The sequence below is a fragment of the Bombus impatiens genome, unplaced genomic scaffold (assembly GCF_000188095.3).
Source record: "Bombus impatiens unplaced genomic scaffold, BIMP_2.2 scf_0217, whole genome shotgun sequence".
Classification (NCBI taxonomy): Eukaryota; Metazoa; Arthropoda; class Insecta; order Hymenoptera; family Apidae; genus Bombus; species Bombus impatiens.
In genome coordinates this window covers 421,910-438,623 of record NT_176636.1, presented here as the reverse complement: position 1 = coordinate 438,623, position 16,714 = coordinate 421,910, and the positions used below count along the sequence as shown (strand labels likewise).

General features: G+C 37.5%; 1 protein-coding gene across 6 annotated transcripts in view; it reads left to right on the top strand.

Moving 5' to 3' along the window:
- LOC100742380 (peroxidase) overlaps positions 1–16,147 on the top strand; it is a 33,806-nt gene extending 17,659 nt beyond the window's left edge. For 3 of the 6 annotated variants that reach the window (XM_012383440.3, XM_003488039.4, XM_012383439.3), the window contains 12 exons: positions 1,603–1,746; positions 2,848–3,166; positions 5,331–5,548; positions 9,366–9,542; positions 9,997–10,193; positions 10,273–10,450; positions 10,585–10,927; positions 11,977–12,133; positions 12,267–12,440; positions 12,614–12,812; positions 12,901–13,006; positions 13,155–16,147. In XM_012383440.3, coding sequence (XP_012238863.1) covers positions 1,614–1,746; positions 2,848–3,166; positions 5,331–5,548; positions 9,366–9,542; positions 9,997–10,193; positions 10,273–10,450; positions 10,585–10,927; positions 11,977–12,133; positions 12,267–12,440; positions 12,614–12,812; positions 12,901–13,006; positions 13,155–13,242 — 2,289 coding nt within the window. In that variant the 5' untranslated portion in view covers positions 1,603–1,613 and the 3' untranslated portion in view covers positions 13,243–16,147. Of the gene's footprint in view, positions 1–318; positions 496–1,602; positions 1,747–2,847; positions 3,167–5,330; positions 5,549–9,365; positions 9,543–9,996; positions 10,194–10,272; positions 10,451–10,584; positions 10,928–11,976; positions 12,134–12,266; positions 12,441–12,613; positions 12,813–12,900; positions 13,007–13,154 lie in introns of those variants that run through there. The other 3 variants (XM_012383441.3, XM_003488040.4, XM_024366358.2) reach the window with 2 other exon arrangements.
- Positions 16,148–16,714: the final 567 nt, after the last annotated feature.

Genomic DNA, 16,714 nt, shown 5'->3' with positions numbered 1-16,714 from the left:
AAGAACGTAGAAACTGTGCAATTAGGAATCGGACTGCGTAGTCTTGGAAATAACGTGGCATGAAAAATGCTCCACTGGAAAATAAACGCAGTATTTATCTCACAAATCTCGAACCTACACTTTCCTGATAAACGTGTAATCAAACACATAAATCTTACACGTCGATCTTCTCTATGGTATAAATAGAAAAGAAAAAAATGTTCCAATGGTAGTTCTAGGAAAACAAGCCGGCTAGACAGTCGATGCATCGATTTTATGTGAATAGTAAAGCGAACAAAATTGACAGTAGAGGCGTAGCAGTGTGCGCGTCTCGTTCTTTTCTTTGAAAATCATCGCTAGTGGAAACAGCGAACGTTTGAACGAGTTTGGCGAACTTAAATAAATTAGAAGACTTTGATGTCTTAGGAAATCTGTATGTTTCAAAGTAACCGGTCGTTTTATACAATCATTTATGGTTTCATCACGAAGGTGTTTGCACGGTTCATTTCAAAAGTCGTAAGTAACATTTCCAGAATTACTATCGTTTTTTGTTTATATTTTCTTGTAAACGAAAACTTTATGTACATCATCGTGGCGTTGATAAGAAATCTGATAACGATTTGTTTTTCTCTTTAATTTTTTAAACCTATTTATATATTTACAAGCAAGTCGTAGCAACTAGATAGAATAATAGTAGACGCAAGATAATCTTAAATAAAACGGATTGACAATTTAATTTTTTTAATCGATAGGATCTTCGAGCGTTTCAATTCGACAGACAGATCGAACCTCGAGGTTTCGTCTGACTATTTGAGCCACAGAATTGGTAGCATATCGAGATCATTTTGTTCGTGTCGCCTATTTTGCTTGATATTTATAGCGTATTTGATGATCAAGTTTTGACGTATAATTTCAGTCTCTTATCATATGTTATAAAAAAAGACGCTCATTGGAGCTCGTAACAACTGAAAATTAATATAGAAAATAAGATTCTATAATTATGCCGACAGCTTCGAGTTTCGCTTCGTGCGTACGTGTTTACGCAGAATTAAGCGGCGTACATCTTTTGATAACCTCACTATCAATGACGTCAATGCCCCTTCAATCTTTATTTCCTTATCTTAAACAAAAAAGAAAAGGGAGACGAAGTAAGTAATTTCTAAAACTGTAGTTATTAATATATTTTGCGAATTCAATTAACTTTTGACGACATTGGTCTTTATATCGCGTATATAAAAAATATCTGCGCGCAATCTCAACATACGATTGTCAAGCTGAAATTATACGTTCAATCGAATCACGTCTACGAAATACAGAAGAACTGGACAGTGACAATCTCATAAGAACGGCAATTTGCCAGAACCGTTTCAACCAATCGATCAATTAATCTCTACAACGAACCTTAAACTATTAAGCTATTGCAATAAACGAGATTTATTGGTCTAAATGTAAACACCCTGTTGCACGAAATTACTCGACTGACCATTTTGCAACGTATTTTCGCAATAAAAAAAAAGCAGTGTTTTCAGTTAGTTTTGTAAATACGATCGTATATGCGTTGAATCATCGGTCAAGAAGTTTTTGCAGCAAATAAATAACGAAAGATCGTTTGGTTCTGTGCAGCTGGAGGACTAATGGCGGGTTCCGTGGCTACCTTGGCGATTCTCTGGGTCTCTCTGCAAACCATGGGATTCCTTGGGAATTCGCACGCGATCGGTGCCTATAAATTGCCGATGTCTGTGCAGAACTACCTTGCCAGTTACACAGGTAGGTCGTCCACAGTTTTTTTCTACCTTTTGTTCTTTTCGTCGACGAAGAAAATTTTGATCCTCTGATCGAGTAACCAATACCTTCGGTGGTGAATTTTGTCCTCGATTATCGCCAACGTCGAACAGTACGACTATACTTAGAGCCTACCTAAGCCCATAGGCGAATGTCTTGTAAATATATTTTAACAAAATTGATCAATGCTGTTGTGAACTGCATTTTTTAAACATTATCGAAACATAAGTACAGAGTTGTATTTAATAATTTTACAGCTATTGCTGTTTGATCGAATATTTGATTTTTAGGTAAGATCACTTATTACAGACAAATGTTTAGTTCAACGTACATTAAATTTAATACTTAAACATTTTTAACCATTGTCTTCATAATTTTTCTTATATAAAACTACCTATGGTGTTTTAATATGCATTTACGAAGTTACTATTATCGAGCAGTTGCAACGCTTTTTATTGGTTTTAACGAACTTTCTTTTTAAAATAAATTTATAAGCATTTTAACAAATAACGATTCTATCCTTCTACTCTATTTCTAAACAAATATATAATGAACGCAATAATCGCAGTAAATTATATCCGTGTTTTACAGTTTTGAGATTCTATCGAGTCTATATATAAAAGTTACGTCAGGAGATCAATTTATACGTGTTCTATAGTCTATACGTCTAAATGTTAATTATTTGGAAAACCTTTGAAAAATTAAAGATTACTCAACTTCGTTATTCCAATCTTTTTTATGTAATACAATATTTTATCAACAAATAATTCTTTCTGTACCGTTCGTATCTTCTACATTAGATCTCTTCACGATTACAAAAAAGAAGATACATGATCATGCCACACGTAAATATTATCAGAACATAAACAGCCTCTCTAACGATTACACCTACGTAGTTTATTATATTTGCAAAATTCTGCAGAAAAAGAAAAAACACAGGAGAAATATATAATGTACTTTTCCTCCTTACGTGTATTCGATAAGAAATTCGTTGAAAATCTTGCATCTTAAATTAAAGCTTCAACCCGTTAAGTCGCGACCAACACAGTTCAATTGACTGAACCCATTTCACCGACGTTTTTAAAGGTATCCTTTCAGGTTTGCCGATGTCGAACGACCCTTACGAGGGCGGCGTCGTAGACACAGGTCGTTTCCATAATCGACGTTACCCTCACATTGACGAGGCGGTCTTGAACAACTCGATCACTTTCGCGCAAAGCTTGATCGATCGTATGAGCACCCTCGAAAGGAATATCGCGAATGCTGGCGTCGAATTGATGGCTCACACGCCGGCTGGAAAACAATTCCTTGATTCATATCCTTCCGAGGATGCTTTCGAGAGAGGCCTCGACGCCATTGTGGCGATGAAAGCTTCGTCCTATCTCCTTCATCAGAACTGTCGCAGGTAACATACACCTCTTAGGTCAAAACTCCTTTCGATTGACTGTTACGACTCCGCAGGATGTTTCGTTACTGGTGAAAGACCACTTGTGCATGAATTCAGCGTTGAAAAGTGTTTGAAACGTTCCCTCTAAATAAATCACGGCTTTGCCCTCGTTCAGTGTCTATCGATCAGTCGAGGCCTTTGGCAGTTTGAAAGGTAGGACCACGACGAGTCGATCTTCCGCAGATTTTCCGAACGAGGTTCGGGTCAAGTGGTTGCGTAGGACGTTTAGCTGGAGCTGAAATTTTATATCGCTGTTTCAATCTCTGAATTTTTTCAAACACGTTAAACTTATTTTTTGCCTTCAGCCATTATATCCGCTGCTCCTTACTTTTCAACGCTGAACCTTTCGTTAAAGTGGATTTCCTTCGTAAAGAATCACTGTATTTGCTATATTATCTGGAAAAAGGAGGAAATTGTGCAAAAGGAAGATTATTTTTAGAAGGAAAATGGTTTCGTACTGTTTGAACACTTGGTATATACGTATGGTATACAATGGTTTATCGAATATTGAATTTTACTCTGCTATCTGTGTACGGTAATTGTTTGCATTTCATTTCATTGAATACATACCCATTATCTGGGATGCAAAGTAAACATAACATATTCTATACACCATAGTCTGAGATCGAAATAAGTCCAGTGGGATATCTTAAAATAATTTTTTATTTTAGTTACATAGTCCGAGTAAATAAATAACATTGTATCTTCCTGTATCGTATTTTCACGTCATAATACGATCAAATCAAATATTACTATCGTAATTTCTATTACTATCGAAACGGTGCAATACCAAGTGGTGTAAAAGCTAAAGATATGAATTCTTCTTAGTACAATCGAAGAATTTAGATTTAAATATCTCGCTACAATTTTTCTATTGAAAACTATTAACAAAATACTTGTAAATTTGTATCGTTTATCGCTTGGTCTTCTAACGAAAGTTCTCGTTGTATTTGCAATTAAACTATTAATCCGAGTCTTATTTTATTTTGATACTCTGCTTGCAACGTTGGATTAATAAGAATGCCTTTTTGCACAATAAAAAGATCATTTGGAAAGTTGTTTACTATCGAGATATCAGAAGATGGTTTTGAACGAACAAACCAATTGAAACCATCTTCTGAACTCCCAACAGCAGTCCATTCTTCATCTTTAAAGAGAATTGGAATAGCTATGACTGCAAATACTTTTTAATTTGAATATCAGCAGAACATTCACCTTTCTCTCAATTTTTTCTGCACTTTTAATCTTATTATTGTAAATTCACCTAACATCGCTGATCTTTATACGATGCATATTAATGTGAACATTGATTTTAAGAAGATGCAGGTGCAATTTTGTCCTTAAACATATTTTCTTTGAATGCAACGAACGAGAGGAGATTTATTTGCAATTCAAGAAAAATATGAAAATGGGAGTTGCCAACAAAAATTTATTTCTATTTTTATTCCATGTAATATGAAACGTTTCAAGTAAATCTCTATGTACTTGAACGTCACATTAACGGGAGAATTCAAGCAGGGGTTAAATACCTTGGCCTTTTTACAATCAACATTATTAGTTTGCAAGAAAATTGTCGATTAAGATATTCGATGTACTCTGATATAAAGTTTAAAACTTATTCTCGCCGAGTGAATCCAATTCTTGTGAGTGAAGAACTATCTTTAATGTAGCAATTTACACGTCTTTACCCCTTTGTGATCCAAATTGCATTTCAAGTTTTGTCTCAATTGTCCAGTTAATTCACGACACGTAAGGATTAAGGGTTCGCTCTCTATGTTAAATTATAATTAAAATCGAACGAAATAGAATATCGAAGTTGGCTCGACGTAGGATCGCAAAGGGTTAATGTATTACGTATCGTTATAATATTAAGCTCGCAAGAATTCGTCTGAATATTACCACAACATACCTCTGAAGTACGAAATCTTCGATAGAACGTTGTCTGTCTTATTACAAAGATCAATAATGGTAATACCTTAAGCATTCTATAAATTATAGATGATAATATCTGGTTTAATAGCATGTTATTATGACGGATAGTAAACAAGTCCGTGGACGTCTGTCCACATTCTACTACCGCGTACTTAATATATTTATAAGAAACAACTGGCGTTTGTTACAGATTTGGTTTGGAGAAAGATGATTGCGCTCGTTACATATCAACGCTGTCGCTTCAGGGGACACCGTTGGACTCAGCTTGTCCGACGTTGCGACACCCGATTTGCGATCTCACGGCCAAGTACCGAAGCATCGACGGTGCTTGCAACAACGTCGAAAATCCAAGCTGGGGTAGTGCGATGACCGCGTACACCAGAATTCTCTTCCCCCAATATTTTGATGGTAAGGATTTTTCCTACCATGTGACTATCAATAGAGAAAGAAAAAAAAATAGAAGGACTTGTCTATCATATTTCGTTATACATAGTCCCCATTTTGTGCGATGGAAAGTCGCGAGAATTTCGTACGATCGCGATCGCCGCTACGTTCGAATTGTTACGTCGGCCCTGTTTAAATCGTCGGTTTTTCGATTGGCTCTCACGATTTCGGTTATTAGCGCGACACGCGTCCTTTTCTCTTGTCTTTAACATTCGTACGCTGCTCGGGCTTTCGAACGGACGAGATATACCGGAAATAGACAAAAGAACAGTTCGAGATATATTTTGGCTTCACCATACCGTGTTTCGTGGCCTATTTGTGTGGAATAATAATGGTACAATTATTTGCAGCCTCTGGTCGCTTGGCGCTTCCTTCTTCTCCTCTCACGCATCCGTCCTGATTCCTCTGTCGTCTATCTATGTGATCGTTTCTTCTCGTTGCCGGATTTCTCGTGGTAGATTCTTCGAGAAACGATCTCATTTTGTATCTGGTATGCGTCGAAACGGCCGACGATCCAAGAATACTTTCCACCACGTTTTCCAATGGTACGCGATGCGCAGTCGCTTCCATTAAACTTACCAACGAAACGGAGTAGTATTTGTCTGCATAAATGCGAGATGCAGTTAGCCAAGTATACATATTATATAAGCTGGACACGCATCTTGCGACGTGGGATGTGTCGTTTTCATCTTTTGTGTTTGCGAAATGTGGCATTTTCATCTTTCGTCTTGCGGAATGTATCACTTTCATCTGTTGCGTCGTGGGATGTATCGGTCCCCGTGCACGTGCCGCATATCTGATCGTCTTTACGAACGTCCATGAAGAAGACGAAACTGTGCAATTTGGCTGTAACGCTGGAACGTGTACATGGTGTCCTAGAAATGTTTTAGTATATCTTTATTTCTGTCTGCCTATCGACTTGACTTTCGGTTTACATCGGTACAGTCATACGTATAAACAAATTAGAAATGTCGTGCAATAATACACAAATTGTATGTTCGGTACTTTGGTAGTTATCAACATATACATATAACGCTGACAAATTGCACGATACTGCAAGAAAGCAATAAAAGATTACGCGCGAACGCTTCGCTTCAAGCAATTTCTGTCGAGCAAACTGTTTTCTGCAAATGCGTTCGGAAACTGAATATTTTACGGACAAAAATCGCTGTTTCGGTAGAATTTGCGAAGAAAAGTATACTTTGGATTAATGAAGCTTTCAACGACTGATTCTTTTATTCGCGTAGAAAAAAAATGTACGGAAACTTACAATTTTGGCTGTTACACTCGAGTAAAGTTTCTTTTACGCGCGCACAATGTCGTTGTATATTCTCCACGCAACTATTATTCTAATTTTAAATTTTTAATTTAGCAAAAATTATTTTAAACTTAGAAGAAGAAGAGTAGTCAAAACTTGAGGTAAAGTCGGAGCGTGACCTCATATTTCTGGAACGCGTTAACGTACGTACAAAGCGTACGAGAATTTCTAAAGAATTCCTTCTTCCAAAGGTCTACGCTTTTGTCATATTCGTTACAATATTGAACATTTCGTGTAGCGTGGTAAACTTCGTTATTTTCCCTATTTTCGGTCGGGACACGGTAGTATAAACGTCTAATAAAATAGCACGAACAGGAACGGTAATACGATAAATTCTCGAGGCTTACCAAGAAGAGACGAGAGACGTACGTGGTATAAACGCGCGAAGTACCTTGTGCATCTCGCTTCGCTGTACTCGAACCTTCGCCGTCACGCGTTTCTGCAGAATAATTCAAGGACGTTGCTCTTATATTTCCATATAAGTAATTTTGATTAATTTTACGACGATAATTCTAGGACACCTTGGACATTACACTGGATTTCTTACATAATTCTTAGGGCGAATTAAAAATTCCGCCACAATTAATTGAATTTCAATCGACCGCAGGACTGTCACTATACTTCGTTTCCAAACAGGCTTCTTGCATAATTGCTCGCTTTTTAGACAAGACACGTTACATTTACCAAGGATACACGTAGAATGGTATCATCGCATCTCATGTTCGTTGCATTCTCAAAACTCTTCCTTTCATTCGTCGGCCGTTGATGTCGAGCAAAGTCGAAAAATTGGTAAACTCTGTGATAAAACGAAGGAAAACGGGCGACCGTTTCCTGTTGACGACTGGAAATCGTTACAAATTGCGTGGTGGTGCACGCGAGTTACCAGCCTCGACCCACTAACCCACCTAGTCCTCACAATGACACCTTGCACAATTATATACGATCACAAACAACGAAACAGGAAAATCATACACCCATACATATTTATCACACAGATGACAGACGCAAAGCAAAGCTTAAAGAATCTATATATTATATCTCATTTGTGTATATGTAAATATGAAAACGAACACACTCTCTGATCCCTGGGCGCTAATGGATGGAAAACAGAAAAAAAAACGTTCGTCGATTGGCTTAACAAATTATATTCTGTGATTTGCATTACAGTTGTTGTGCGATAAGGCACATAGAGCATAAAATGCCTGAGTGTAGCAGTGAATAATACTGCCTACAATAGGGTGCCCCGGTCGGGAGATTCTATCCAGCAGTAGAATGTGTATGTAATCTAATTCGGATATACCTAATAATGTATCATATTTATTATTGTAACACTAGTTCAAATATTTTCTGTTGATTGCGGTATACGGGTCTCGTTAAAGGTGTCCGAGACAAGCGAATGAGAATTGGGAGTCATTCGCGGTTCTAGGATCTTGTGATAGGGTGAAACGTAGTATATTGAACGTATCGTTGACGATCTTGGTATTTATCAAAGTTTTTATCTAAAGACGTAAAGAATATGGACACGATGTATCGCACATCAAAGAGCTAAGAGATACGCGGTATACAGAATGCACGATAGGACGTTGAGACGATCGCTCCCAGTTTGATTTTCTCACTTGGGCACCTTCATCAGCCTATCACCTAGATAAGTCACTTGATTCCTTCTGCGAGCGTTCTCGACGTGATCGTTCTAAGAACAATAAATAAGCAAAACTAAAGAATCAGTAGTCGTAACAGAGAATCGAATGTGAGCCGGTTTCTCTTTTTTAATTCGTTCTCAGCGCGCGTGTTTTCGTCGATAACGCATCAGAACGTCATGTCGAGCAAAATAAGTAGAAGACAAGTATTTTGTACTGCTGCTCTGCAGCGCGAGAGCTGCCGCATCTTAGTAGATCCAGAGATCAATCAGGGCTGCTGGGACGTGCGTGATAACGAAAACGAAGAAAAAAACGAACATTCTGGTGAAACGGTTCGCGGTTGAAAAGCAATTGTCGTTGAATAGATCGGTAGACAGAAGACTCCATGATGTCATCTACTGATTGGTCTCTGACGAATTGGTCGCAAGTTGAGGCAGGTTTTATAGGCGCGGTTAGGCTTGGGATTCTCGTATGCAGGGATTTGAAAGCTCGATTTCGGTATACAGAATCAGGCATTGTTAAACCAGTCGCGAATCAGTCTCTCGCTCTCGCGCTGTACGAACACTATTTTCACATGCATAGGCGAAGCTCACATGCAAAACCTTGTCGAAATCGGAGTAATCGTAATGTCTCGAATGCAACTATTTCATCGTTTCGGCTTCGTTGTTCGTCGATCGATACCGTTCAGAAACGAGCAAATTTGTACGATATCGGTGCCGGTTGGTAGATTCGAACATCATTTTGCGAAACGTAACTGTGGTATTACTCCGATTTGACGACATATCGCGAGAAAAAACGCGAGGCTAATGCTTCATTTGGCGACCAGGAATTCAAGAACCGAGACGCATGGGACAAACGAGAAAGCCGCTGCCAGGTGCTAGAAGCGTAAGCGTGGCTTTATCCACACCCAACGATCAATCGGATGTCAGCAGAACGTTGACGGTCGTACAATGGACGCAATTTATCACGAATGATATTTCGTATACTCCAATGCGTAAGATGGGTAAGTGTTTCAGACGATATTTAAGACGAAGAATATATTTATTACGATAAAAATGATAAAATTCGAGAGACGATGAAAGAAGATTTTAATAATATTTCCTTCGTGCATAAGTAATTTTAAGAGCATGAAGACCTAAGATCTAGCATGTAGTTCTATAAAGTTAGGAAATCGAGTTTTAAAACGGTAGGAAAAATTTACAAAGCGGTGTACCTCGCATCAACGAGACTAACATAAGATTAATCGATGAGCTCGATGTATTAATTTATACCGCACTGAAAATACCGTAATACGTATTATATGTTAATATCCATTCTATTATGTTCTATTAATCTTAAAATTGCAACACATTCTTAGTTACGGTAAATTTGTAACTCTCAGACTAAACGCATGTATTTTCTATAACTGTAACTAAAATATTCGTTTAAGTTCTCATTTGATTTACTGTTATTTACAGTATCGTCGGGAAAACCGATCTCATGCTGTCGATCAGACGGGAACGCCTTGTCTCCTCGATACATGCATCCTGATTGTTCTGCGATTATAGTACCTGATCGAGATCCCGTCTATGGCCAACATTACGTGCGATGCATGAATTACGTGCGATCGTTGCCGGTCCTTAAGTCAGACTGTACTTTCGGACCTATAGAACAGGTAAATTAACTTTTCCATTAAATGCTGTATATAAATCGTTAGAAGGTACCAGATGCAACAGTGTGATTTTCAATGATAGATGAATCAAGCGAGTCACTTCTTGGATGGTTCTACGATCTATGGTTCTACGTTGAAGAAATCTCGCGAGCTTCGTGAGTTCGAAGGAGGTCGGCTGCGCGTTCACAGGGGCAACGACCACGATTTCTTGCCAATTGCTGAAAACTCTTCAGAATGCAAGAATGGGTGTTACGATTCTGGTAATTATTCGTACTTTGTATTCGATCTGCGATAAAAAATAACAACGAATCGTTCGTACAATCAGTATCGATCATGTCACGAAACTACATATTTTGCAAAGTACTTCTGCTACTAAAATACTTCTTCGCTATAGGTGATAATCGTGTAAATACGCATCCACAATTGGCTGCGATACACACTATCTGGCACCGTGAACACAACAGAATCGCCAGAAAGCTCGCCGAGCTGAATCCTCACTGGTCAGATGAGACGCTGTATCAGGAAGCCAGGCGTATAGTAATTGCTGAAATTCAGCATATCACGTATAAAGAGTGGCTGCCGATATTACTGGGCAAGAGATACACTCGGGCGATTGGTCTCGCCGTTGGAAATAGCTACAGCCGTAACTACAACTCCGAGGATGAGCCAGCAGTCAGTAACGAAGTCGCGACAGCAGCTCTGCGTTTTATGAATTCCTTGTTACAAGGAAAGATTAGGTGAGTCGATATTGTATTTTAAAATGAATCGAATGTGTAATCGTCATTCGTACGATGCCGATTATATTATTCAGATCCATGAATCCAAGAACAGATATTATGCTTCGGTTAAGAAATTGAAAGGTTTCATCATTCGTTACGTCTGATGACTCCCTACGCAAACCACATCTCATACCTCGACCGAGATGGCAGCCAGATTGCGGCTCCTCGATAATCTTAAGGACTTTATCATAAATCTTCGCATTTTTATAATTAAAGTCCTCCAGACCACACAAGTATCTTTTAAGTTGAAGTATTCGTTAGATTTATTGTTCATTCCGAGAAAACACGGGAAAGCGGTTTTCCCATGTACAATACCACCCACGGGCAATGTACCCCATTTGATTTTTCTTATTCAATTAGAAGCAATGACAGTTGCCCTCACTTTCCTGTCCAAAATTGCCATCAACGAATCCGATGGTCCCCTACGCTAGACACACCCATCAAGAACTTTCCGCGACAACATCGTCACCGAATTTCATTGGTTTTTCATACTTAGATCAGTCACCATCTCTTGACGGTTTCCCGTTCATTGATCAGTCATCAGTTTAACTTACTATATACTACTATATACTACTTACACCTACAAAGTTGTTGAAATTAAGTGCGTGTTTTAATTCGTTATGTAAGTGTTATCATCGATTCAACCACCTCCATTATCCTAACTGAAATAGGGGATCGACCAGTTCGTGGCATCGATTATCAAATCGTAACGGGAATTTACGACTCTCGTTGGCGCGTTTCTTCGCGATCGCGTCTCCGCGAACGGTCGAACATCGTTAGTTATTCTAATGTAGCGGGATCTACGTCCTACTCGTTAAGCGATTATATTGTTTATTGCACAGATACGTAGATACAGGAAAATAGCGAATACAAGAAAACGTAGCTAGTTAACGATAAGGAACTAGTTGGAGATAAAAGGATCATTAAATACTTAATCTAATAATATTTTATCAGAGTCAAGGCATAACGAGCATATTAACGGTTTTATTTACGGTTTTATGTTACAGCTTGACAGACAATAAACGTCAGATCAACAAAACAGTTTCATTGGCGGAATATTTTTATAAACCAAATATAATCGAGTCGCATGAAATATTCGATGGTTTACTGCGTGGTATGGCTACTCAGTCCAGTCAGAAGATGGATGTCAGCATAATTGAAGACGTGAGTATGCGCTCTTCCTCTAGTCTAGTCGATCTAACCATCGATTTTAAAACGATAAAAAATAAACTATCCAAAGCCGAAAATTTAATGTACAAAACCAAGTCAATGAGAACAAATTATTTGTGTTTTGTAGGTAACAAGCAAACTGTTCGCTACAAATCAGGACAGCCTAGGTTTAGATGCTATCAGCTTGGATATTCAGCGTGGCCGTGATCACGGTTTACCCGGATATAATCATTACCGCAAATATTGCGGCCTTCCAGCTGCGAAGAGCTTCGATGATTTCCTAGACTACATTCCAATGGAGGTAAATATGCCAACAAAATTTTTACGCTTCATATATATTCATTATCTTAATGAAATTTAATGAAATTTTTCTAAATATAAAACCTTTTGGGAAAAGAAGAAAACAAGGAAGAAATATTTCAACTTCCAAATTACTTGAACTTTTTAAACATTTGTTGTTTATTCTGTTAACAGATGACGAAGAAATTGCGCACAATTTACGCCCATCCAGATGACGTTGATCTTATCATTGGTGGTATGGCTGAGAGACCAACGGAGGACGGATTATTAGGTGTAACTTTCCGTTGTTTGATCTCCGAACAATTTTCCAGAACTCGTCGCACCGACAGATATTTCTACGATTCTGTAAATCAGCCACAACCTTTCACAGTTGGTAAGAAATCATTTTTTTAAAATCATCGTAAACGCTTAATATAATTATAAAAGGACAAATTTTAAGTGCGCTGAAATTTACATTACAGAACAATTGGCAGAAATACGCAATGTAACATTAGCAAGAATATTCTGCGATAATGGTAACAACATCACAGAAATGCAACCGAATGTATTCCTCCGACCACAAGCAGGGTAAGTTGATAACCAATTATTTTACTAAGTATATTTTACGAGTTCAAGATAGTGTCATAAAAGAATAACGTATTGTCAAAGTCTGGAGTTTAGCTTGTGCAACGCTCGACAAACAAGTAACGTATGCATTTTTTACATTTTTCATCAGAAACGAGTTGAGATCCTGTACGATGTTTGAAGCGATCCCCAGCGTGGACTTATTTGCCTGGGCAGAAAGAGCCAAGGCTTATCGTTGAACTTTCCCTCTTAATTGGCTGGTCACATTGCCGCATCGATTTGCCCGGATCGCGGGACGGGCGTAATATAGAGGTCACAAGAGAATACCGGCGACTGACTTGATGATCCTAATCTCGATGTGATGTTATCAACGCGATCGAGATAAAGAAAAAGAGACAGAGAGTTTTTGCTGAAGAACTGCGTGTACCAGTGCGATCGAACAACGGGCACGATGAAGGGAAATAAGACAATTTAGTAGCATGCACACTACGTGAAAATTGATTAAACAAATAAACAATACTGTAAAACAAGATGCATCAAATAGACGTGACTAGTCGATTAAGTGGGCACGCTACGGAGGCTGTGCTATGATATGTGAAGTCGATCGAGAGGAAAGAATAATAGAAAAACAACTGCCGTTCGATAGAGGGGAAATGACTTCAGATTTCAGATAGACATTTAAATCTTACGGCAAGGCGTTTTAGAATAATTTAGGAATAACGTGGGACGGAGTTATCTATCATTACACGAGAATGCACGCGCATAAAAACCTAGAAGTCGTAGATACGCTAACCTTGTTAAACCTACGCTTACGAGTATGTTTGGTTCTTAGCGACGGATGTTCACGGATCATGCTGCTCGCAGTGACGTATTTGATTCCCTTTTTAGTGATTTGAAGCTAATAATTATGTTAGGATTCCTGTGCTAAACCAAATTTGAGAAAGTGTAACCTGGCTAGATCGACGTTTGTTAACCTAGTAGAAAATTAATATTTATGTCTAGAGATCCTTTGGCTAATCTGTCGAAATATATTCATTTGGACGGTGATTATTGACTTTGTACGCACTAATCGAAATACGCACACTGCAATGGCCACTCCAAAACAGCGTTTCAAAAGTTACATGGTAAGCGAGTCTCGTCGGATCCGTATTTTAGAAAACGCAAAAATCTTTTATAACTCGAGTGCTTGATGGGCATCCGAATATTCGGGACAAGCGAAAATTTTTATTCCATTCTTTGCACGCTAGCAAATGTATTTTATATAATTCTAATAATCATTTATCGATCTTTTTGACAAGCTGATAGTGTTCTAGGTCCCGATGCATATAGTGCCATTAGCGTCATGGTAAATCGCTCCTGGCTGTTCGATGAGTTCGTGCTTTATTTGTTGCGTTCGTGTTTTATTTGTCGGTTCTTTGCAATTTATCCCTCTTTATGATAAAAAAGTAAAAAAGCCAGGAATTCGGCTTTTATATCGTTCTTTTTTCGCATGTTTTCACATGCAAACGCTACAGATGAAGTTTATTTTTGTAAACCAGAGCGGCATGATATCTTGAATGTTCTATGAGATATGCAAATGAATGTATGAGCGAGTTTTTCTGTTTACCAAACTCGAACCCATTGCGATTTGACGTTCTATTTTTTAAATGATCTGGCGTTAAGAAGTTCAAGTCGATTTGCAATCAGAAAATAGTTCAAAGTCTGAATATATACTTCGAGGCCGCATTTTTTTTAGTATGAGGTAATATTTCTACTTTACATATATACTCTTATTTTAACGTATATATTATTAAAGGTAATTAATCTTAATACAATCATGGAAATTATTGGAAAATAAGATCAAATATTCTTTCTTCGTTTTATCACGATATCGAAGACAGTTTATTTATTAGCAATTTTTTGAACTAGGCTTTTAATTAGAATATTGATTAAATTCCACTATTAATTAACTAGTAGCAACTAATGCTACTTTATTAAAAATAAGATAATTTCCATATTGTTCGACTACATCATCAAAAAACTCCCAGCTCTCAAAGAATCATACTTTTTGGTAAGTTCATATATTTGCTAGCAAAGCATTATTCCATTTCTAAACATTGTACGATATCTAGCTATTCATGCATGCAGTGGCGGATTTTAGTCTTTGGGGGCCTGAAGCTAACAATCGTTTAGGAGCCCTTGAGCTAAATACAAATTTTTAAAGGTGTTGCCTGGCTAAAGTGATGTTTGTTAAACCAATAGGAAATTAATATTCAGATTATTAGACACGCTTTGGCTAATCTATCGTGTGATGCGAATTGTATCATGTGGTAAGAGAGCCTCGTTGGATTTAGTTGTTTCTAGAAAACGTAGGAATATTCGAAAACTCGAGTGAAAAGAATATTCGACAAATATCGTTTTAGCCAAGTTAAAATTTTTATCGCAGTTTATTTGCATAGCAACAAATGTACTTCATGTAATTCTATTCGTTTACTACTCTTCTTGACAAGGACTCTTGGTGCCCCTATAGCGTTCCGAGGACCGACGTTTATAGTGTTATCAGCGTCAAGGTTAATTTGCCTCTACATACGCTTCAAACTTTTAACGAACAAACTCTCTAAAAATAGAAGTATAACGTGATACCACGATGGAGTAACACGATAGAATATTAAGGGAATGACGTAGAGCAGATCGAATATATCAAGTAAAACACTCCAATAATTTCAAATTAATCGAATCATCGCACTCATTTACATAGGAAGAAAGGAAAAGACGACGAGCGATATCGTAACACGATAGGTGTAAGTTTAATTGGATTGATTAAAATACGGAAAGGTGAGAATCAGAACGAGCAATAAGTCCTGGGAGAATAATCGATATTATAACCTAGTACTCTTCTACTAGATGTATTGGATGAAGTAGTGTTTCAGGGGTTTTAACGTGTTTATGATAGGATCGAAGCGTTGCGGAACGAAAGTACAGAAAATGCGAGACCGTTTTGTAATTACAAAAGAATAGCAATACACTTGGTGCACAATGTCTTTCTAACTATGTAGTGCGAGATTTTTACTCATATCGTGAAATAAGATTTAGGATATTGTATAATACTTTTAAGGAAATATATCGTGTAATCAAACTTTTTAAGTAATATATTACTATAATATATTAGCTAAAGTTTAATTACATCCTTTTTTATTTCGCATGATAATTCTTACGGCTGCATCGTTTTTAGATCGATAGATTCATTGTTTACAAATCTTGGTTTAAAGCATTCGTCGATGAGTTTGAATTACTCTAGAGTCTTTCGCTCAAGCCGATAACACCGGTACTGTCGAATATCGATTATGTTATACGAGAAGATTATACGCATAGTTCTTGATATTTACAACGATTGCCTGCCATTTCAAATCTCTCGCGTTCTTCGAATTTGCTCGCAACTTTTTTTCTCCTAATCATGCTTATTGTTACCGAAAATGAATTTTAATGAAACTCTGCTCAGCGTTCACGTTGATTTGCATGACTGTAACGACTGAAGTACTTTTAGGAGTATACGGAGTATGACTGATTAGTTATTAAGAAGAGAATAATATTGTTGAACGTTTCGTACGTAATTAGAATTAATTGTACTTACGGAATTCAATACGATTCAAAGTTTGAATTGATTAAGAACGGGATTAATCGTATTGCAAATTTCGAAAATAAAAGATCTTATCCTAATGTGTCGGTATTTTT